This window comes from Phaeodactylum tricornutum, chromosome 15, assembly GCF_000150955.2.
Source record: "Phaeodactylum tricornutum CCAP 1055/1 chromosome 15, whole genome shotgun sequence".
Lineage (NCBI taxonomy): Eukaryota > Bacillariophyta > Bacillariophyceae > Surirellales > Neidiaceae > Phaeodactylum > Phaeodactylum tricornutum.
This window is the reverse complement of record NC_011683.1, coordinates 138750-160413: the sequence shown is the minus strand read 5'-3', so window position 1 is coordinate 160413 and position 21664 is coordinate 138750. Positions and strand designations below refer to the sequence as shown.

Below are 21664 nucleotides of genomic sequence, written 5' to 3'. Positions count from 1 at the left end.
CGCCACGGAAGAATCGTCTGAGACTACCGCCAAAACGACAGCCTCCGTCGCTGGTGGTAGCAGCAGCAGTATTACTAACAGTAGGAACCATCGAGACAACGAGACCTTAGTCTTGGCCGACGACGACACCTTTGTCAAACCCGCACGCGATCCTCGGCAGTACCGCGTCCTAAAGCTGGCCAACAACCTGCAAGTCTTGATCGTCAGTGATCAGCTCGCATCCGGTGCCGTGGGTGTTGAAGCGGCATCCGTCCACGTCCAAGCCGGACACTTTGACGATACCATTCCAGGCCTCGCACACTTTCACGAACACATGCTTTTCCTGGGGACGGAAAAGTATCCCGACGAGGACGAGTACGAAACATTTCTGTCGCAATTCGGTGGGTTTTCCAACGCCTATACGGATATGGAAGATACCAACTACTTCTTTTGCCTGACTACGCCCAACACCAATCCCAACGTCACGTCCGATGCTCTCTCCGGAGCGTTGGATCGCTTGGCCCAATTCTTTGTCGCCCCCCTATTCGATCCCGACGCAACCGAGCGGGAATGTAAGGCGATCGATTCGGAATACCGCAACGGCAAGGCCAGTGACAACTGGCGTAACTATCAACTCATCAAGAGTACTTGTAACGATACCCACCCGTTCGCCAAATTTGGTTGTGGTAATTACGATACCCTCAAAACACAAGCTGGGTTGGAGCATCTGTTGGGAGAGCTGCAACGGTTTTGGGATCGCTACTATCAAACGTACAATTTACGGTTAGCGGTAGTGGGACACGCATCGCTGGATGCCTTACAAGCGACCGTGGAAGAAACCTTTGGGACCCTGGCCTACAGTGAAGGAGCTCCCCGTCGTGTCAAACGTAGAGTGGGGAATAAGGAGGATGGTCAGGATTTGTTTGTCCGTGAGAATGCCGTATATGGAGTTCCCGCCTATGGTCCCGATCAACTTGGGGTACTCCGTCGGATCATTCCCTTTACCGAGTCTCGCACGATCAAGCTCCTATTTGGTGCCCCGCCTTTGGACGATCCGGCCGTTACAACTTCCAAACCGTACCGCGTTTTGTCACACATTCTGGGACACGAAGCACCTGGTTCGTTGCACGCTGTCCTGAACGATGCTGGCTATCTGACCGGACTTAGTTCCGGTATTGGTATTGATACGTCCGATTTTGCACTTTTTTCCCTGTCCATGTCGCTGACCCCACTCGGCATGCGGAATTATCCCGAGGTCTTGGACTTGACTTTCCAATGGATCGTACTGGTACGATCGCGATACGAGAGTGACCCACAATGGTTCGAAGCTCATCACGAAGAGCTGCGTCAAATCTCGGAAGTGAACTTTCGATTCCGGGAAAATGGCGATCCTACTGACTTTTGCTCGAGTGCATCAGAGCTCTTGTTTGACGAACAAATGGAGTACTCGCGTATTCTAAAGGGCGGTTCCGAAACCTCTCTACTCGATCCCGTCGTAACCAAAGCCTTTTTGGATCGATTTCGTCCAGAAAACGCAATGGTGCACATCGTCTCGTCCGACCTGAAAACAACGTCATCCGACGACTCTAACGGCTCGATTTGGGAAACAGAGCCATGGTACGGTGCGCAGTTTCAGGCAGAGCGCTTGTCGAACGAACAGATAGAAACGTGGGGAAGCTACTCTCCCGAGACGATTGATGCGCGGTTGGCGCTACCGGGTCTAAACAACTATATCCCGACCGACTTTTCTTTACGATGTGACGAAGAAGTCGACGCTAAGAAAGAAACCCTCACCAGCGACGAAATTATGGTACCTCCCGTTTTAGTGCTGGATCGTCCAAATTTACGATTGTGGCACAAAATGGATCGTTACTGGCGTGTCCCAAAAGCCTTCATTCGTGTTGCCATTCTTTCTCCCAATGTGTATCGATCACCACGATCAATGACATACAATCGCATCTTTCAACGAGTTTTGAGTGATGATCTCAATTCCTTTGTTTACGATGCCTCCATCGCAGGATGTAATTACCGCGTCAGCTGTGCACCTAGTGGATACCGCATTTCGGTTCGTGGGTACTCAGAGAAATTGCCCTTTTTGCTAGAAACGCTCATGTCCCGGATATTGAGCCTAATTCAAGAAATGAAGGGTGGCGACCCAGATTTGCGCAAGCGCTTTGCCAAGGCACAGGAAAGTCTATTGCGAGAAACGAAGAATTACCGCTTGGACACGCCGTACGAAGTTGCCAGTTACAATTCGCGATTGTTAATTGAAGAAAATGTTTGGTATTTGGACAACTACGTCGACGAGATGGAAGGAGATGCTGCTTTGCACGATCCCTTGACCATGGAGGAATGCGCCCAAGTTGCCGAGGATTGTGTCATGGGACGTTTGAAATGCGAGGCCCTATGTATGGGGAATATTGATCAGAAGCACGCACTGGGCATTTCCGAGGTTTTGGACCGCGTCTTCTTGGACAAGTCACGCACCATTTCAGAAGTCGAGACACCGCGTTTCCGATCGCTCAAGTTGCCGACGCGGGATGAAGCCTCACTAATTTTTGGTGACGCCGTGGTGAATCGGACGTTGCCCATGATCTATGCCGATCTCGCTCATAGCGCTTCGGAGGAAAATAACGCGGTAGAAGTCATTCTACAAGCCGGTAGCGAGCTTGAACTGGGCTACGAAGGTCTTGCCACTCTTGATTTGATCACCCACATGGCTTACAATTCTGCCTTCAATCAATTGCGTACCAAGGAACAGTTGGGTTATACAGTGAGCGCGTTTCCGCGTAAGACTGCCGGTACCGCTTGGGGCCTGTCGGTTGTTGTCATGGGCAGTGCCGCCCTCCCCGAGTACATGGAAGAACGATGTGAAGCTTGGTTGGTGCAGTTTCGTCGAGAGCTGGAAGCCATGACGCCGGATGCCATGGCGGTGGAAGCGTCGGCTATCGTCGCGCAACTGCTGGAGGAAGAAACCAAGCTGTCCCAAGAGGTTTCGCGAGTATGGGGAGAAATTCTCAATACGGAAACGTTAACGGATCGACTCCGGACGCCGAACTTTGGTCGACTGGAGCGTTTGACGGAAGAACTCGTGACGGACGCGAACGCGAAGCAAAGTCCGGTGGAACTGAAGCAACGTGTGTTGGATTTCTTCGACGCTCGGTTGGCGTCGTCGTCGCCGGCTCGACGTGCGATGAGCTCACGGGTGTACAGTCAAGCAGCACGGGCCGAGTACGATGGATTGGTGGGTCAACCCGGAGTGCTGTCATCCTACGCGGATATGCGGCACGTAAAGCAATTCTTGTCCTCGTACGCCCACGCTCCGTACTGGCGAATCGAAACGCCGTCGCTGACTACCAACGGCTTGGTGGGAACGATGGAAAAGTAAAAGACAGTGTACAACTAAAATACCTACCTAGTGCAAATCCCACCACCCAACGTCCGTACTTACTCGGCTACAGACGGGAACGTGTGCAACGTTCTCTCGACTGTAATTGTCACTTTACTATGTGTATGTATTAAGATGTTTTTTCCAAATTTTACGTTTCGAGAACGATACGACCGGTGCTAAGCAGCGTCTCCAAATCGTTCGTCGTCATACTATCCAAGCTCGCGACCGTCTCGTCCGAAAGTGACCGATCCATACTTTCGCGTTTGAGCAAGGGGATACTGGAACTGCTGCTTCGTTTCGGAGTTCGGCTGGAGGAGAGTTCCTTTTCGGGACCCGCGTCCCTACCGTGGGGATGGTTGGCCGTGGTATTGTCCAACAGCGGATAATCATCCCGTTGGAAACGTTCGAGTTCGTGGCCAATCCGTTCGTTGCCGGGCATAATAGAGGCGACGCACTTGGCTAGCAACTTGACTCCCCGGGCCGTGTAGGACTGTACGGCAGCCGAATCTTCTAAACGCACTTCGCAGCGATCCATACCGGACAGCAGTTGCATGAGTTCGAGGCGTGCCTGTTTCATATCCTGTTGGACTACCCGGACATCCTTGTGGGTTTCCTGTTGTTGCGAGGCGAGTTCATCCTGCTGTGCTGTCAGTCTGAGTAATTGCTTGCCAAGCACATCCTTGACGTGGAAGACGTGATCGGCCAGCGTCTGCGTGGCCCTGTCAAAGACGCGGCGGGTAACGGGCAGCATAGTTTTGATCTGATCCGGAAGATAGTTGCTAAAGACCGAGTAGGCGACCCAGACGGCGGTAGCCCCCACCGTCCAAGTGACGATAGTCGTCATCCACGTCTGCGTGCTACTGCCGTTGCTGGTGTGAATGACGATGGAACTGGGCACGGATCGTTGACTCTCGCTGTCCGCGCGGAGACTGCGTTGGGACGACAACAACGAGAAGGAAGGCCAATCCGCATCGGACCCCGTCAAACCCAAGGCGTTCTTCACCGTCGGCCAGGCGACTTCCCGGACTTGCTCCGGGAAGAAGGAAATCGTTCCGGCTCCCAGTACTAGCCATTGAGATCCAGTGGATCGCAGCAACCAACCCAGGGGACCCCGCGCCGCCGCACCACTCGAAGCCATGTCGTTGTGCGCTTTCGCGGAGAAAATCAATACGATCAATTCGTTCCTTCGTTCGTCTCAATCAATCAATTAATCAATCGATGCTGGCGCAGTCAATCAGTACAAGACTGTATTGTTAATAATGTTGCCAATACACACAGTACAGAGTGTGAATGTGTAACGTTCGAGATTGGTGAGAGAATGGAACGAAGGATGTGGATACACGACTAGTGTGGCAGCGGGTGTGGCAGTGGCAGTACCAGGGAACCTTCGTAGACGTTGGCGATGCGGATGGTGCCCTGCCGCTTCCGTAGCCTTGGGTAGCGTGTCTACGCGAGGTAACACACTGCGTGCGTGCGCTCACTCTAGACTAGTGGAAAACGCACCGGGACGGAATGTGTCTGTCACGGAATAGCAAGTGAGTGCCCAAATCGAACCCTGCCGTCACGGGCCTATTTACCTATTCCTCTGTGTGTGTCGTAACGACACATGTTCGGCAATGGACACGTCCAAATGTCGCACAGAGCGAAGGGACGGAGGAAGGACGGTCAGTTCGGCTCCCGCGATGGGCCTGGTAAAACAATGGACTGTGCTTGTGACTCTTGCACGAAAGAACGCACTACCCTTCGTCATCGGTAGACTAGGTTGTGTAACTGTAAGTCCTGATTTGGACCTTTGGAGTCTAAAGTGTGGACCCGGCAACTAGTAGTAGATTCAGAGCGACATCCACATCTATTCACAATACCTCTAGCAAATTAGTGCAACCATATCAACAGGGCGGGGGGGGGGGGCAACGTTCAAAACAATCACCACCCACGGGGTCCCAACGTTATTGTATCAAGTTCTCCGTCGAACCCTTTATCCGAGGCGATCCTCTCCAACGCCAACGGTAGTACGTCAAGCTCACTCTTCTTGACAATGCCAACGACACGACTCACACCGGCAACTGGTCGGTTCACACGCGCACAGCGACGCCCCGGTTCTACGCGGGTTGGTGAAATCGGCTTGGACGGTGGCAGTGGCGCCCATGATTCCAGCGTGGCGCACTGCGGCGGTCGCGGATTGCCAACAATCCACCGTGACGACGGTCGTACCGCATTGGAGTGGCATTGTACGCGGAGGGTGCCATAGTAACGTCCGGTCATCACCAAGTCGTTCGTTGTCAATACCGGAAGCTGTGCCCACCGTATACAAATATGTGGTTTGCAGAGAGGCAGTTACTCTGGAGGCTGCCGTTGCTACGCCTCGTTCCACAGTCGTTGCCAAAGGTGGACTAATTTTGTCTCTCGACGAGCGTTGGAGAAACAACGTCGGCTTGGCTCTTTGTTGCATGGCACTGTTGGAACTTGCGACCCTCATAGTGACGATCGAATCGCACTGATTCACCGTCAAAGTGCGCCACAGACCGCACCGATCCAGACCAAATTCTGAATGCACATCATTTGTTCGAAATCACACTTTTCGAAAAGATTTCTTCATGTTCTTCCCATTTCAAAACGGGAATTTTCGAGAATCTTTACAGGAAATCAAGGAACTGGGCGATCTGCGATTGCCAGCAAACAAGAGGAAGAGGTAACACTTACAGTCAGGCATCCAATGGTAACTGTCAGTAAATATAGCGTACAGGGAGGGAAATCCATACGGGTATCGTTGAGTCCCGTGCGCGTTTCCGGGAATAAAAGGTATTTATATCCTGCTGACTAGATAGCTCCTTGGGTCCGTGCTTTGTAAATATATCCTTAAGCGTATAGATATCTACTTTTCAACCAATCTTGTCCGATCAGCAAAAGTACACTAAATTAAAACCGTAGCTGGATGTCAATCTTGTTTTAAACTGTACTTGAAATTCTACTTAAGTTATCTGAATCTTTTCCAATTGGGTGGACCGAACCATATGTGTGGTATTTACAACACTAGAGAGTGGGTACGTGATGTTTTATTTATTATCGACGAAAACGACAACAACAGCATTGATTCGAAGCAACTGCGACAAGAATTGTAGATGGTCGGCACAGAAATTCCATAGTCGTCCCTCCTTCCAAAATACCGAGCCCATACAATACCGCAAAGCAAATCAGCAATCCGTAACACCATGGCACGATCAACCATTCTCCTTCTGTTGGCGTTCGCGATCGTATCCACATTCAGCATTGAAAAAGCTACGGCATTTGCGTTTGTTGCTCTGCCTTTTCAGATCTTGTTCACTCGAACTCAGGCATCAAAACCAGCCTTTCGGCGAGGATTCGAGTCGACAGAATGTAAGTCGGCGGAAAAATTTTGCTGTTGCGTACGTATTGTCACAGATCGACACTAACTTTTTCTTTTCCGGCACTTCCCTATTGATTACTCAGCTATTGCTGGCATTCAACCACTCCGCTTACCATCGATTCAGACATTCGCGACCAGCAATGGAGTTGCCAAGTCCTGCGAACATGGACTGACAACGCCGATTACAGACACGCATAGCTTCAAGGGTTCTGTGACGACTGTAGGCATGTTAGCAGTTGCAACGGAACCTAGGCGTCAACGCCAGTTTTTGCCTTCCAAGAAGGAACGTGCCACCCATGCTTCGTCGTTCAGCAGAAGAGGCCGCAGAAAAGGCGGCCGCATGCTAATTGAGAGCATCATTGTATCCGTTATTGGCCTGATCTTGGTCCGCGAAACGGCAAAGTCGTCTGCGTGGCTGTCGGCTTAGGCATTCGTCGAAATGTGAGGTCACGTTCGACAAATCTTGACTTTGTTGACAGATTTTTGGACCAAACAATCCTTGTTGCTCGGGTGCGTCGCCATGCGAGCAACTTTCGTTGCTTTTGTAATCATAAATGCATGGAATATATTTTTGGATATGGATTGTTTGATAATAGGTTGTTACGGCAAAGAAAATTGTTTTTTCCCACGCTGTTTCGCTTCATGAAAGGCTTCTCGTAGAGCTCAAAGTACCGTCACTCGACCGAAAAGTCCACAGACTGACAGAACAAAGTAAGAGGTGATGGCATTCAGTTTTGTTCGTTCGTTGTTTGATAACTTTTAGAAGAAACGCAGTCTAACACAAGTCAAAATCCGTTCACTGAACTGAACGAAATGCAGTGTGGATGTTTTGGCTTCTTTGTAGTTCTAACGGTAAGCTTTACAATTAACCCACACACGGAATCCAATCCTATGAACCTGATTCCTATTCTGTCAGACTGGACAAATTGACGGAGCGTAAACTGACAGTGAAATCGAAAAATTGTACCACACTGGAATATGTAAACAGACAGTCATAAGATACATTTCCACCAATCCATTACCAGATGAAAGATTTCCTTCTCCGAGAAGAAACCTGAGAATGAATCGCAACCAGAAAACTCGCTTCGCAGAAAGAAAAGCGAGTGTACGTGGAACCAGCCGCCCGTCGCGTCCCAACGAAGGTTGAAAAAGGACTGACAGTGAGGAAACGGAGCAGCCGTCCACACTCTGGATTCATAGTGCATCGAAAAACGTCTCTAAAAGTTCTTCTACACAGACGATGAAATCCTTTGCCTTACTCTATTCTACCGCGCTTGCGTCGCTAATTAGCGTCTCTGCTTATGGTGCGTTGCGACTTGGTGCCATGAATGGTGCCATTTCCGCCTCTAGCTCCGTCGGCGATCGATCCCGCTGATATAAGAAAAGAGTCGTACACAGTAACGACTCTTTCCATTTCTGAAAATTCTTTCTCAAAGGTCTTTATTTTTTTTTACCAGCGCCGTCGTTTGTTCCTCGATCTCACGGCGTAATTTCATCAGCTCCGAAAAATGTAATCGCCAGCAAAATGCGTGGATCCAACCGAGCTACGATTACCATGATGCCGATTGGTGTACCGAAAGTTGCCTATCGAGTTCCGGGAAGCCAATCGGCCGATTGGTAAGTACCTGTTTCGAAACAAGAGCTTGATGTGGGCGACTTTTTTCCCAACTCACAATCCTGTTTCGCGGTTCAGGGTCGATATCTACAATCGCTTGTACCGCGAGCGCATTATCTTTCTGGGAGCCGAGATTGACGACGAGCTCGCGAATCAAGTCATTGGCGTCATGCTTTATTTGGATTCTGAAGACTCTTCCAAGCCAATTTATTTGTACATTAACAGTCCTGGTGGCTCCGTTATCTCCGGATTAGCTATTTTCGACGCCATGCAGCACATCAAGTCGGAAGTGATTACGATCAACTTGGGATTGGCTGCTAGTATGGGCTCCTTCATTCTGGGGGCCGGTAGCAAGGGCAAGCGCTTAGCACTGCCTTCTTCTCGCACCATGATCCATCAGCCCATGGGCGGTGCCCAGGGACAAGCAGAAGACATCAAGGTTGAGGCGGCGCAGATCATGCGCATTCGCGACAACCTCGTCAAATCGTACTCAATGATGACCGGACAAACGCAAGATCGTATTATTCAAGATTTGGACCGAGACAACTTTATGAGTGCACAAGAAGCCATGGAATACGGTTTGGTGGATCGCGTTTTGGATTATAACAAGAATACGGACTCACAGTTGTAAACTGAAGTAGTGAAGGGATTGCATGGATTGCCTCTGAAGCACTTTGGAGACACCATTTACACTTTAACTATCTACAATTTATTCTGTTTTACAATTGGGCTGCTCTGTCGAAAACGACTTTTTACCGGCATCTCGGAATCTACTTGATAACAGCGAGTTGCGTCTCTAGAGATTGGAATTCTAAAATACATTCTAGTTTTTACAGTACAAGAACAGGTCGAGAGGGTCTGAAAATCTCAATTTCAAAGCGTTGTTCCAAACGTGAGATACCTAGATGCCAACATTATGTTTCAGCGATAGTGCTGTCATCATCACTTTCTGCTGTGTCATTTTGCCAGAAAAAGTGATGAGGCTGAATCGATTGATCTAAATATTGACGGCAAAGAATATTGTAAAGGATGATTCCTGACAGCTGTTGTTCATAATGCCGGCACAAGCCGCCTGACGTGTTTTCTCGCAGAAAAGGGCCCGTGGACTCCGCAATTAAGTCCGCCTTTATGCGAAAACTGCGGAGTTGGTGCTTTATTTGTTGCTGATTGATGCAACCTGCGGAGCTTGAGTTCTCCTCACAGGCAGGTAGACTTTCCGTCGACAATGGAAGTCCAACGTGATTTACGCTGGACTCATGCAGTAACATTCCGAACGATGTAGGGGCATCGCGGCCAAATTCAAGCCCTGGGGATACCCAGGGCAGCAACTCGACGAATAGCGCTTGAGTTTTCAGATTGTGTGCGACGTATGCCAAGTTTTCATTCTCAGCCATAGCAATCACAACATCCACCAGTTCCACTCGGGAATCATCTGGTTGTAGAATGATGCAAAAGGCTTTGGATGATTTGAGGGCGTTGCTACATTCTTGTTGAAGTTGGCCAATGTGCTCCCACCTTGGGTCCGACATTAGCCCTACAACCTTCCATTCCGAATCGCGCTCTACAGGTCCCTTGCTCCGCTGTACACGCACAAATCTAGTTTGTCGGTTTGATTGCGAAACGGTTGTATCTCTTCCATTTAAGTTTGACATGACTGCTCTGAGACGATTCATTGTTCCGACGACCCGTCGATCGAGCTGTTCAATATCTGTCCTAAGGCGAAATCCCATAATAGTAAGCTGCATATCCAACAGGATGGCAACACTGAGAAATACTACAACAGTATATCTTCTCAGAGTCATGAAATTGTTGTTCGTCATGTATGATTCTTCCATGGTTTCATTTGAACATGTCAAACGGGGTTCGTAGAGTTGTGAAAGAAAAGTAAGTTTCTATGGGTTGATTATACTAATCGTGCGAGAACTTGGAATTGTGGATGCCCAATCAGTTGGCAAAGCCTGACTGTTTAAAGAGTTCAACTCTATTTCGAATGTATCAACTGGGGAGCGATGGTAGATTTCCCAATCGAAAGTCAATAGTTCAACACGTGTGACCAATATTTGCTGGTTGTAAATATAACATGTCCAAGAAGCTGAGGTCTTGACTTTCCCAGATTATTATCGACTCAGTACCGGGTCTCCACGTCTGATTTGTAGCAAAAATTGTGAATACCGTCATGCTTTTGTCTTTAATGGAAAGTGAGATGCCGCTTGAAATGACCATGCTGTCTGGAACCACCACCTCATCAGCCACAATACTTGCCACGCATGCGCTTGAAGTACTGACGAGCATAAGGTCCAGCAGATTACTATTGTAAAAATGATATTTGCATCACCACCTTCTTTCACATGTCTGCGAATGCTAATTCGTCAGTAATTTGAACACTTGTTGTTGTGTCGTGGCGCCACAAGAAACCCATACGAGTGGCCGAGATGGTTCATCCAGACAGGAAGTGGCTACCGGCCAAGCTACGAAGTGGGGCGTTTGTGACACGGAGAGTGCATCGTCGGTGTTGCCATCCAAACTGTCACAATTGCCGTTGGCGTCTCCGGTAGTTGTATCGTCGTTTGCCGTTATTGCAGTCGTTTGGCTGTCGGTGCGACTGTTCGTGCGGTTGGTAATCCCGAAGGTTACGCCCAGTACGAGCCCCACGATTCCCAGCAAGACAACGAGGGCGTAAGTACAGCGCTTGCGAGTCCGGCGTAGAGTTTTTTCGGTGACGGAATGTTGTTCCCACAGTTCCACTGTGGCGAGGACTACCGATCCACGCTGCTTTTCTTTATCATCGTCATTGTGACGCGGGGTCGAGTCCGTTCCAGTGGTGTTGCCTCCAAAGTTCTGTACCTTTTATTGAGCACGTGTTTATGGCTGAACCATGCAGTTTGGAGAGCTTTGAAGGAAGGAAAGATATCTTCGACGGCTATCCTCATGCTCAGTTTGCAATGTTTGGACCGTAAATTTAAATGAGAGGAGGGAGTGGTGTTGACAGTGATACCTTGCTGGCCAGCTTTGGGAAACGGTTGGCATCCTTGACAAATATTTTGGCATTTAGTTCAAATAGTTTGGATATTTATCAATATACTGGCGCCAAATGAAGCTAATTAGAGAGCACACGTTCTGTCCCCTTTAGCGAGTTTTTCACCTTTTCCCATCCCCTTTAGCGTATTTTCTCTTTATTTTACGCTTTTGCCAAGCCTTTTAGAGTCTGTGAACGTTCTAATTCTCTTCACATTCGAGGCACTAATTCAAACGTTGGAAAACACACCCAGTCATACTCCTTAAAGGTACGTTACAAGACGCTAATCATTACTCCTGGTTTTTGAATCGAACTTTCTAGATGTTTGCATATATCCCACCTGTTGTTCGCTCAAAGCAGTCAAACTCTCTTCAACTATCTAGTAACAGCACCCACACAAGCTTTTGGAGTGATGTGCGGGATCAATCCGACAGGTCTAGCCAAGCAGAGGTCTTCGCGGTCTCGCGCAAGAGGAACAGCCCAAAAACACATACCACTATACTCTCCAACAAAATGTTCTGTCTTCCTCGGCCAAAAAAGCGCTTTGGTTTGTGGCATTGTTCAAAGTCCAATTGTGGCTTAATTGTGCAATCGTAGCCGGTGAAGCTTGCATTTGCGCAACGGCCTCATCTTTGAATGACATCTTTGCAGACGATCCTTCACCTTCGTTGTAATAAACTTCTCCGACAAAAGAAGTCGCTCCAGGAGAAGCGAATGAAAGGGATGGTGGTCCTTCCTCTCCGATAGGTTTACCTTGTTGTAGTATGGCGTTCGATTTCTTGAAGTGCGAGACATCCCTGCTTTGGTAGCTTCCGTAAGGATCTGAGAAAGCATGCGGAGTGAACGATATGACATTAGACGGAGTAAACGATTCGAATATGAATCGTACGAGCAGTGGGCCGTGACGCACCGTTTGCTGACTTACTGGTACTTTGTGCCTTCGCATCCCTTCTTGCAAACAAGCGGCGGCCAGCAAAAGCGAACGGTGTAGATCTAGATGTGCCGATCGAATCTGCTAGAGCGTGATGGAGTAGCACCGCCCAGAGCAGGACGAGCAATTGTCGAAAGCACGCCATGGTATGTAATGAGTTTTCCGTCCTGCATCAGTCTGTTGAAAATGGCGAAATGGTATGATTAGGACAACTCGTAGAACTTTCGCAACGGCCTTGTCAAGCATCAAAAGAAGGAAGAAGAATTAGAAGTTCGTAGCTACGCAGCGAGAGGAACTGTCCCGCATCTTAACGATTCTGACACTCCTATCGGAATTCCAACGAAGAATCTGGTGTCATTTCTGCCTGTCGGACTGAGTAGGATGTCTCGAGGAGCGTTGCGTAACAATCGGAACTGGACTGAAGAGAACGTCAATTTTTTCTTCTTCATTTTTCGAGAATAGGCAGCATCACTGGCAGTGAGGCACATATATTTCGTAGGTTCTTCCTTTTTACAGCTCGTGGCATGTTTCTCGCTGTCAGTCTAGTCTGTCTTCGCATCATTATTGCGTATAGAAATAAAACAGCTGGGGAGCCTGCCAAAACTTTTAAATATTCAAGTGCATTGTTTGAATTGCAAAATTCCACAGAATTTCGTCTGGTTTGGATTTTCGACTGTCAGTCGCGAGACTGACTACGAGTGAACCCGGAGACCTCTTGCGACCCACGATTCGCTGCAGGAAAACCGCAGTAGTCGTCCTTCGGGGGTTTCTCGCTGATAGGAGGAAACTTGTTCCGCTTCTTCCCAGACAGTGCTTGGAACTCGCAGATAGAGACATCGAACGTGTCGGGTACATTTTGCTTTTGTACAGTTCCTTGATTGGTTTTTGTGGAGCTACGGACCAAACATTGGAAACGGTGCACGTAGTATAATGAATTGGTTTGGCAAGAAAAAGACCGAGCCTTCTACCGTGTCGGCGACGTCGGCGGCCCGGCCGGAAGACCCCCAAAAGACCATTGTGAAACTACGTGAATCGATCGCCAATCAGGAGAAACGGTAAGTTCTAGCTCGCGTATTGTCTCTGTATTCTGAGCGCGGTCAATAGGGAATTCTCTCGCGGAACAGTACATTGTTGGACCAACGATTACGATTACAATTACTCTCTACGAAAGTGCGGACGATCTTGGACGACTGGATTGAACAATTCGTTCCTGGGCGACAGCTTTTGGAACGAAAGAGTGCCACCACTAATCTTCAACCTTTTTTGTTTAATAGGGAAGAGCACATTAGCCGCAAAGTGGATTCAATGATTAAGGAGGCCAAGGAGAAAATGGCTAAAGGAGATAAAAAAGGTAAGAGATCATAAACAAGAAAGACGAAATTCCTAGACAAAGGCAGTCGACACACCACTGCTACTGCCTTGCTCACCTTCTGTACGATTGACCGTCAGGAGCACTGTTTGCCATGAAACGCAAAAAACTATACGAGTCGGAAGTGGACAAGATTCAGAACGTGAAGATGACTTTGGAAACACAGGTTATCAATCTCGAATCCGCCGCGCAAAACGCGGAAACCTTCAAAGCCATGGAAGCGGGTAGTAAGACCATGAAGAAGATACGAACAGACGTCGGCATTGAAAAGGTGGACGATATAATGGATGACATCAAGGCCGAAATGGAAATGGCGAACGAGATCAACGAAGCGATTGCACAACCGGTGGATCCACTGCTAACGGACGAGGACGAATTGTTGGAAGAATTGAACGCGTTAGAAGCAATGGATCTGGAAGCCGAATTGCTGGCTCCGCCATCGTCTTCCAAAATGTCAGGATTTTCTTTACCTACAGTTCCAGACGCAAAATTACCAGTATTGGCTAGGGAAGAAGAGGACGATCTGAAGAAACTGGAAGCGGAGCTGGCGGGTTTGTAGCGGCGCTCATCACAACAATTTATTTTTAACAAGCCTGCCTTGTAACCACTGCTTTTTAGAACCGTAGAAACAAAAGAGTATTGCGACCGACTTTACACACATGTCCAACTCTCTCAGCGTGTAGGATATAGCTGGGATGGTGTCTTCCTTGTAAAGGGTAGCCACGATGGGAGTCACTACTATCTACACGGTGGCTACACGCGTGGTGCTTTCAGTGGATCGACGCCATGGATACGAACGGACCCCATCATTTGTTCGGGCAGTTCTAGGGGAGTCTCACCTTGAATGACAAAGCCAATATCGACCGTCAAGGCACTCATGTAGCGCCGGCAGACCGATACGATGCGTTTGGCCGTGGCACTAGACGAGCCAATGTCGAGAGTGCAAAACAGGGCGTTCTGCTCTATTCGGTACGTAACCGGAAGCTTCTTACCGATAATAGCGGGTCGGCCGGTGACCATGTTGCGGACAACCCATGGTCCTTGCGCGACGTAAGGAATCAGTTTGAGACGCTCATTCTTGTAATTCGTATCCCCCAACAACCAGCGGGCCAGGGTTTGTTCCGCGGTGCTTAAAGCTGTATCTACCTTGCCTTTCTCACGCTTCAAATAGGGGGCAAGCTTGGCTGGCACTTCGAAGTACAGAACCATGTAGCCCCACGGAAACCGAAAATTCACTAAAATGGTGGGGGTGGAATGGAGACGTCCGCCTAGAATAATATCGCTCCTAAAAAACGATCGCAATATCGGATCAGCTAGTGAATAGAAAGGTTGCTGCTTCCCTTTGGATTGTGCGGAATCGTCTTGCCGAACTCACAGCTACAATTACACACACACACACACGCACCCACAGCTACTTACTTGGATTCCAATCTGACCGAGCTATCTTCCTTGTTGTTGAGAAACAAGTCACATCCTCTAGCTTGCAATAAGTACGGCCCCGACTGGATTTTCTTTTTGGAAGCAAAGTAATCCGGTCCCCGGACACTGAAAATGTCGACCGGCGGTTCACTCCAGCAATTCTGATTGCGCGTTTCGGCAACCGGATATCGCGCCAAGGTTGGCAAGTGCGTGGCGCTCTGGGCTTCGAGAAATTCGTTCAAATCGTTGGCGAGACCGTCTTCGTCGCTGTCCTTTTCGTTTTCTTGTGCATCGTAGGGATCGCTCATGGCCCGACGATGGAAGGATCCGCCACGTGGACGATCCGTGCGTTCCGAATCTTCAAACGTCATACTATCCTTGAAATCTTCGTCGAGCGTGTTGCCACGGAAAGTGTTCGTTTCGTCGTTGCCGTCGTTGTCACTTTTGTCGCTATAGTGCGCTCGTTCGGACGATCGCGCGCGTATGGAAGCGGGGTATTGATTGGCGCTGGAACGTCGGGAAGTCGAAACCCGACGCATGCTGCTGCGGTCGCAATTGTTTCCGGGAGCGTGTGCCGGTGTCCAGGACGTAGTAGCTACTAGATCGTTTCCGGTCCGCTGGGCTCCGTCGTTGTTAGTATTATCTCCGTAGCCACAAGTAAAACAAGAAAAGACGGCACTCGCGGACATGCCCTTGTGCAGTACTAGTGTACGGTGTTCCTTGGACCTGGGTGGAGATCGGAAACGCTGTGTCGAAGCGGAGAGTAAGTTTTACCCAAAGGAGGAGGGCACGAGGGTCGGGGTCTACCGTGGCCGAAGACGGGATACGTCTCGCTCACCGCGTAGGAAAGAGCGAGAATGGTTGCTCGGGCCGACCGCAGACACCTGGAGGGGCCTGGGGGGGGCTATTGCAGAGATTTTCTGGGGGACCACGATACTTTTTGTCCTCCCTCGGGTTGAAAGGACCCAAGCACGGTACTGGCAACAATGGGTAACGTCTCTCCTATGCCCCTCATTGGAATTTACGCCGATGATGTGGCCCGTCTTGTCCGTTGGGGAGCATAAAAGCCAGCCGGCGTCTACGAATCTATGTATGAAATGGATTCGGCATAAGTAGTATAGCCAAGAATGGCGTCGACTCCATGTCGTAGAGACATCTAGGGTAGGGAATGTCGTAGAGACATCTAGGGTAGGGAAAAGTAGGGTTCTGCGGATATATTTTGCCAATTGCCGTAAACATCGTGTGTAACGTCAAGACTGGAATGTGGAATCTATTGGCATTCCTCAACCTAAGGCAAGGGAATGGTATTGTCGTGGTACGGACCGCCGACGGCGACGACCATGGGGATCGCAACGCGACGGCACTCGGGCACACACTCCGTCCCAGACCGACCGCTGGTGGCGAAAGCAGTACTCGAGAGAAATCCTACTGAAAACTGTGAATCCTTTTGTTTCCGCAAACGCTTCGTGCACCCAATAGACCAGCAAAGTGTTCGTCTGATCGTTTGAAAGAGACAACAGATTCCGACCCTTCTTGCGTCGATCCACGAAATACCAAGCTAGTGTTGACTGTGAATATGGTACGTATCAATCATAGCGTTGCTGTATTGTGCTATGACGTCCTCTAGCTGTCCACTTCTTTTGAAAGTCTTGTCTCTCACCAAGCATTTCCTCCCTACTTTTCTGGTTGACCCAACCAACATTCCGGACTACAGCTTCCGCTGACGTTATTGCGCGCGGCCAACGGCTCACCGATCCTGGTTGAACTCAAAGGCGGTGACACCTACAATGGCCGGGTCGTCAATTGTGATACCTTTATGAACATGAATTTGCAAGACGTCATTTGTACGAGCGCCGACGGCGAACACTTCTCCAAGCTACCGTCTTGTTATATTCGTGGCAGTAGCATCAAGTATTTGCGCTTGCCACCGTCCTTGTTGGAAACCGCCGCGGCACAGCAGGAAGAAGAAGAACGAAATTCGCCATTTCGTGGTGGACGAGGACGCGGGCGTGGGCGGATGGATTCCTCTGGTACGGGACGTAGCGGTGGGCGTGGCCGGCACCACGGCAGTGATCAAGGTGGAAGAAGCGGTGATACCGGAGATTCGGGCCGAGGGTACCGTGGTGGTGGGAGAGGCGGTCGTGGCCGCGGTCGTAGTAGCGGCGGTCGTGGTAGGGGTCGTGAGGCAAGAGGTGGACGGGGAGGTCCATCGCCAGACGTGTAGCTAGCCGCAGTCTACGGTAACTACAAACCCTTTTTTTATTCCTGGCGGCGGCAATGATAAACCCCCAAGGGAAAAGCATGCTGGTCTTAACATTGTTGGAATCATGCTTTTATTGGAATACCCCAACCACGCACCCACCAATCAACTCTTGGACTAGCTAGCGAGAATGTAGGTGCTGAAGGGTAGCGGATTCGGAGTCTATCTGAGTTTAGATGTTAAATTTAATGTTTGAAACTAATTCGCTTATTGATTTCCTCATTCTACTAGACGATGTCTCACTGTCAATTCACAAATTCATGCGCATATTTTGATGCCCCGAGGAATCGTGGATCGACACAAACGCAGAATCGACTTCCGCTGGGAATCAGAAGACAAGAAGTATCGCGGCCCTTCGAGCAAAGATTGGTATTCTTGTGTTGACTATACACGGACTCGATTGAAGTGATACAGCGTGCTGTGGATCTAGCAGCGTTGGAGAAGCTGCACTATGTCGGTCGATCTCGAAACGACTTCTTTTGTCCCGTCCTCGCAGAATCGGCGTGGGTCTCTCCCCTCCTGGTTAAAAGCTCGACAAGAGTTCGGTGTAAGTCCGTTCGAACGGACCCAGAAGCGATTTCGCGTCCAACCCGCCAAGCTTTCGTACGTGGCCGCATGGTAAGCTTGTTCATATTTTATGTGACTGCCTCTTCAGGTACCGTTTCTGTGGGAATACTTCCTTACTTCTTGCGAACTCCGTATTTAGGAACCCTTCCAGGATGAACAACATGATGTTGGCCGTGGGCCCATCCTCTTTTGCTGCCTCCTTATATGACGATGACGATTCTTCGGGGAGCCAGGCTCATGATGACTTTTCTGAGAATAGTGAGGAGTCTGTGTCTGACGAGGAGATTTCTGAGATCGACTCGGCAGTCCATGAAGACGGTTCTGAGGCTAGTCCCGACGACGGGAGCTGTCAGCTCTTAAACAATAGCGAGGACAATCTTCAACCCAATGAAGTGGCTTCTGAACAATATATGCAGAATCAAAGTACAACGACCGAACAATCTGGTGCAGCCACCACTTGGATTGCTCCAGCCAGTGAAGGATTTCAGTCCAGGAGAGCATCTATTAAACACAGCGGATGCATCAACACTGCTTGCTGGATGGACTGCCCCTGGCGTTTTTGTGAAAGCGAGAAATCAATTTGGTACACCAAGGAGTCAGGAGACTGCCCAACTCAGCTGGTAACGTCCGGCGATGACCGATGTATTATGTTATGGGACCTGAGGGATTCCATGGGCAGCGGCTTAGTAATTCCGTGGAAGAGTCACACCCCATTTGGCTATCGCGAGGACAAGGCAACACCAGAAAGAAGACTACCTTCACTTTCCAAACATAAGAAAAATCTCTCAGCGCCGTTGTCTGGAAGGGTGATACCTCTCGTATCCTTCCGAACGGGTCACCGTGGCAACGTATTTCATGTGACGCCAGTAAAATTTCAACCCGGCAAGGTGCTGACCTGCGGTGCTGATGGATACCTCCGTATATCAGACCTGACTGCTGAGTTGTCCTCAGTCGTTGTTCACCCCCATGGAGAAGAGGATCTGGCATCCATATTGGGCTTCGGATCGGCTATGGCTTACTCGCATCAAATGGTCACGGAAAATATGGGCCTCATCTGTAGCGAGCGAGGTCTGCACCGTTTTGATCTTCGTCTATCGCCTCGAGAGCAACAGAATCAGTCGCTGCTACGTTCGCTGGAAAACGGCACGACGGGCTCCCGCGATGACTCGTGTAAAGCTTGTGCACTTTGGACTCCTGGAGGAAGATCAGGCGAATCCAATTATGTTTTCACTGGCGGTTCATCTGAATTTGTCAGTCTTTACGACCTTCGAATGGAAGGAGGCAACAAATCTCGTATACTTCAACGCTACAAGCCAAAAAATCTGGAAACAAACGGTAGGGTTTCTGTAAGCGGTCTGGATATATCGAAAAACGGGAAAGAATTGCTTGTATCTTACGAAAGTGATCAAATATATACCTTTCCAATCTTCCATAATGCCATCTCCCAAGCGGGACCATCCATAGATGAGCTAGATTTATATCACAAGAATTTTTCTTCGGACCCGGCAGAAGCGATATCCGAAAGCGCGAGTTATGGTGGACATCTTAATCGCTTCACGTTTTTGAAGAATGCCAAGTATGCGGGGCCAAGCGACGAGTATATTTGCACCGGGTCGGACTCAGGCCACGCGTGGGTATACGAGCGAGCGACCGGGTCTGTGGTTTCTTTTTTGAAAGCCGACGCCTCCACCTGTAATGGTGTTCTTCCACACCCTTCACTGCCATTTTTGGTAACTTACGGGATCGATTCCACTGCAAAACTCTGGCGTGCAACTCTTCCGGTTGACGACAAAATGGACGACTCACCGGTAGGTCGGAAAAAGAAATACAAGAGCACCGTTTACAGGCCTAGTCCTGTAACGAGCAAATGGAATGGTGTCCAAGCACTTTTGAATCGCTTTAGTGATGGAGACCCACAAATTCTGCTTCCGGACTTCATTCCAAGCACAAATGATATGAAAACCATTTTTCGTTTACCCCTCATGGGGAACGCTGCGAGCCGTCCGGTCATTGAAAATGCCTTGTCAGAGCTGCCAACGACTTTGAGACAAAATCATTACGAGTGCTATGGCGCACTTCGAGAAGGACTGGAAACGCCGGTAAATCATCCCTTGATTGACGTGGCTGTCAGTATTATTCTGATCCGTTTACGTCACCAAGCCGATCGACTAGGTTTGCCTTGGAACCTGTCCCAACCTTGGGTTTTTGAACAACGCGAGGGTATCGATGCAGCCAATTTAGTCCCTGATAACCCCAGCGACTGGATTTACTTTGATCCGAACATGATGTTGGACTCCTTTGACCCACGGAGTCATTTTAATATTGAAGAGTTTCCTCTCCTTCTGGCTCAACGAGAGTGTTTTCGTAAATTGGGCGGAGAAGAGGTGCCCTGTCTCGTACCCTGGCTGGATCCATCGAAGCAAAAAACCGAACAAAATGAAGATCCAGCCTGGAGTATTCCAGACGAGAAGGTCCCTCGCTCGGCGTTTTGTTTGCGCAGTCGAAAGTTATTGTTGGAGACGATCAAACTGCTCAAGATAGCGGGCAATGGTGCCATGCAAGAAGGAAAATGGGACGCGGCGGCCAGATGGTACGACAAGGCTATTCAATACTGCGCCGTTGCTATGATGAAGTACCCTAGCTTGGAAAACTACTTGACGGATTTATCGGGGCACGTATCCTTGGTTACAGGAGCGGACAAACGATCCCGGCAAGTCATCGCCGTTTGGTCGCCGCTTACACATCTCCTTGTAACAATCCGTCTCAATATGGCTCTCTTGTTGACAAAACAGCATTCGTCGTCTCATCCTTGTCCGCTAATGAAGGGACAATCGTTGTTAAGCCTATCAATTGAAAGTGCCAAGGCTGCTTTGGAAATACTTTTACCGTTTGCCCAGACACCCAACGAGGTCCGGGTGTCGAGTTGCGATGCAGACCGATTCGATTACGTTTTGCGAACCGACGAGGCTCCGGAAACGTATACAACAGCCAAGTACTTGTTGTCCAAAGCGTACTTTCGATTGGGTACAGCCCAGTTGGGAAAAGGCAAGTACTCCGATGCGGTGGAGGCACTCGAAAGGTGCGTCACCAATAGTACCAGCACATTAACTCCAGCAACGATGGAGAAAGGGGGTACGGTGGACGCACTTGTACTGCGACGATTGCGAGAGGCCAAGCGCAAGTGCCGAAATAGAAGGAAGCGCTGTCGGGCTCGCTTCGAGCGACTGTCTGCGCAAGCAGTGTCGGGAGATGACGGTGATCCGCCTCCGGTAGCACGATAAAGATACATACGTACAATTAAAATGTAACCTTGAGCCCTGCGGACATGTGAACATTTTTGACGAAACGAATGCTTCCCCTAAAAAGTGTGAGTCCAAAAATGTTCAGATTACTTTGACTGTTTGTCTACATGTAGGTGTGCGTATGCCACTCTGGTTTTTCCGCCGTTGTTGTTGTTGGTTGTTTGGGTGATTCCTGGCTGGTTCAGCTAGACTGTACACGTTTTTCCCTTCCCTTCCAAAAACGGTCGGCACCACTCCACGTTACGGAACGGCTCGGGCCGACCGTGTGGTGGCGCCCGTGGATACGCAATCCACCGAGTCGGCAGACTCGTTCGTCTTGCGGGATGCGTCGACGGATGCTTCCCGGGCGGCAGACTTTGATTTCGTTCCAGCTTGTAAGTAGGGTTCCCAGGTTGGGTGCACCTTACGGGGAAGCATACGTGCGGCAATA

General features: G+C 49.4%; 7 protein-coding genes across 7 annotated transcripts; 5 read left to right on the top strand and 2 right to left on the bottom strand.

Annotated features, from left to right (window-relative positions):
- Positions 1–100: 100 nt before the first annotated feature.
- Positions 101–2995, top strand: PHATRDRAFT_267 (predicted protein; the record flags this gene model as incomplete). The annotated part of the gene is made up of 2 exons (XM_002182300.1): positions 101–890; positions 930–2995. Coding segments are annotated over 2 exons (2856 nt in total), but the record flags the coding sequence as incomplete, so codon positions are not given.
- Positions 2996–3464: 469 nt separating this feature from the next.
- PHATRDRAFT_47820 (predicted protein) lies at positions 3465–4707 on the bottom strand. Its single transcript, XM_002182130.1, has one exon. The coding sequence runs from the start codon at positions 4506–4508 to the stop codon at positions 3519–3521; it is 990 nt and encodes a 329-aa protein (XP_002182166.1). The 5' UTR covers positions 4509–4707; the 3' UTR covers positions 3465–3518.
- A 3573-nt stretch (positions 4708–8280) lies between these two features.
- On the top strand, positions 8281–9001 carry clpP (predicted protein; the record flags this gene model as incomplete). Its single annotated transcript, XM_002182299.1, has 2 exons — positions 8281–8372; positions 8449–9001. The coding sequence occupies 2 exons, from the start codon at positions 8281–8283 to the stop codon at positions 8999–9001; spliced, it is 645 nt and encodes a 214-aa protein (XP_002182335.1).
- A 4246-nt stretch (positions 9002–13247) lies between these two features.
- Positions 13248–14193, top strand: PHATRDRAFT_38130 (predicted protein; the record flags this gene model as incomplete). The annotated part of the gene is made up of 4 exons (XM_002182298.1): positions 13248–13372; positions 13592–13668; positions 13767–14139; positions 14169–14193. The coding sequence occupies 4 exons, from the start codon at positions 13248–13250 to the stop codon at positions 14191–14193; spliced, it is 600 nt and encodes a 199-aa protein (XP_002182334.1).
- A 50-nt stretch (positions 14194–14243) lies between these two features.
- Positions 14244–16056, bottom strand: PHATRDRAFT_47818 (predicted protein). Its single transcript, XM_002182129.1, has 2 exons — positions 15106–16056; positions 14244–14971 (listed from the first exon to the last, which is right to left on the bottom strand). Exons 1-2 carry the CDS (start codon positions 15792–15794, stop codon positions 14440–14442), a joined length of 1221 nt encoding a protein of 406 aa, XP_002182165.1. The 5' UTR covers positions 15795–16056; the 3' UTR covers positions 14244–14439.
- Positions 16057–16816: 760 nt separating this feature from the next.
- Positions 16817–17221, top strand: PHATRDRAFT_7848 (predicted protein; the record flags this gene model as incomplete). Its single annotated transcript, XM_002182297.1, has 1 exon — positions 16817–17221. A coding segment is annotated over one exon (405 nt), but the record flags the coding sequence as incomplete, so codon positions are not given.
- Positions 17222–18422: 1201 nt separating this feature from the next.
- On the top strand, positions 18423–21322 carry PHATRDRAFT_47817 (predicted protein). The gene has a single exon (XM_002182296.1). The coding sequence runs from the start codon at positions 18472–18474 to the stop codon at positions 21211–21213; it is 2742 nt and encodes a 913-aa protein (XP_002182332.1). The 5' UTR covers positions 18423–18471; the 3' UTR covers positions 21214–21322.
- Positions 21323–21664: the final 342 nt, after the last annotated feature.

What these genes read in the sequence shown, in the direction of transcription:
- PHATRDRAFT_47820 (XM_002182130.1), bottom strand. Translation starts at nt 4,508, where the DNA reads ATGGCTTCGAGTGGTGCGGCGGCGCGGGGTCCCCTGGGTTGGTTGCTG.
- PHATRDRAFT_47818 (XM_002182129.1), bottom strand. Translation starts at nt 15,794, where the DNA reads ATGTCCGCGAGTGCCGTCTTTTCTTGTTTTACTTGTGGCTACGGAGAT. An exon ending in TCGGTCAGATTGGAATCCAA is followed by an intron (nt 14,972 to 15,105) that starts GTAAGTAGCTGT and finishes ATCGTTTTTTAG; the next exon opens with GAGCGATATTATTCTAGGCG.
- PHATRDRAFT_47817 (XM_002182296.1), top strand. Translation starts at nt 18,472, where the DNA reads ATGGACTGCCCCTGGCGTTTTTGTGAAAGCGAGAAATCAATTTGGTAC.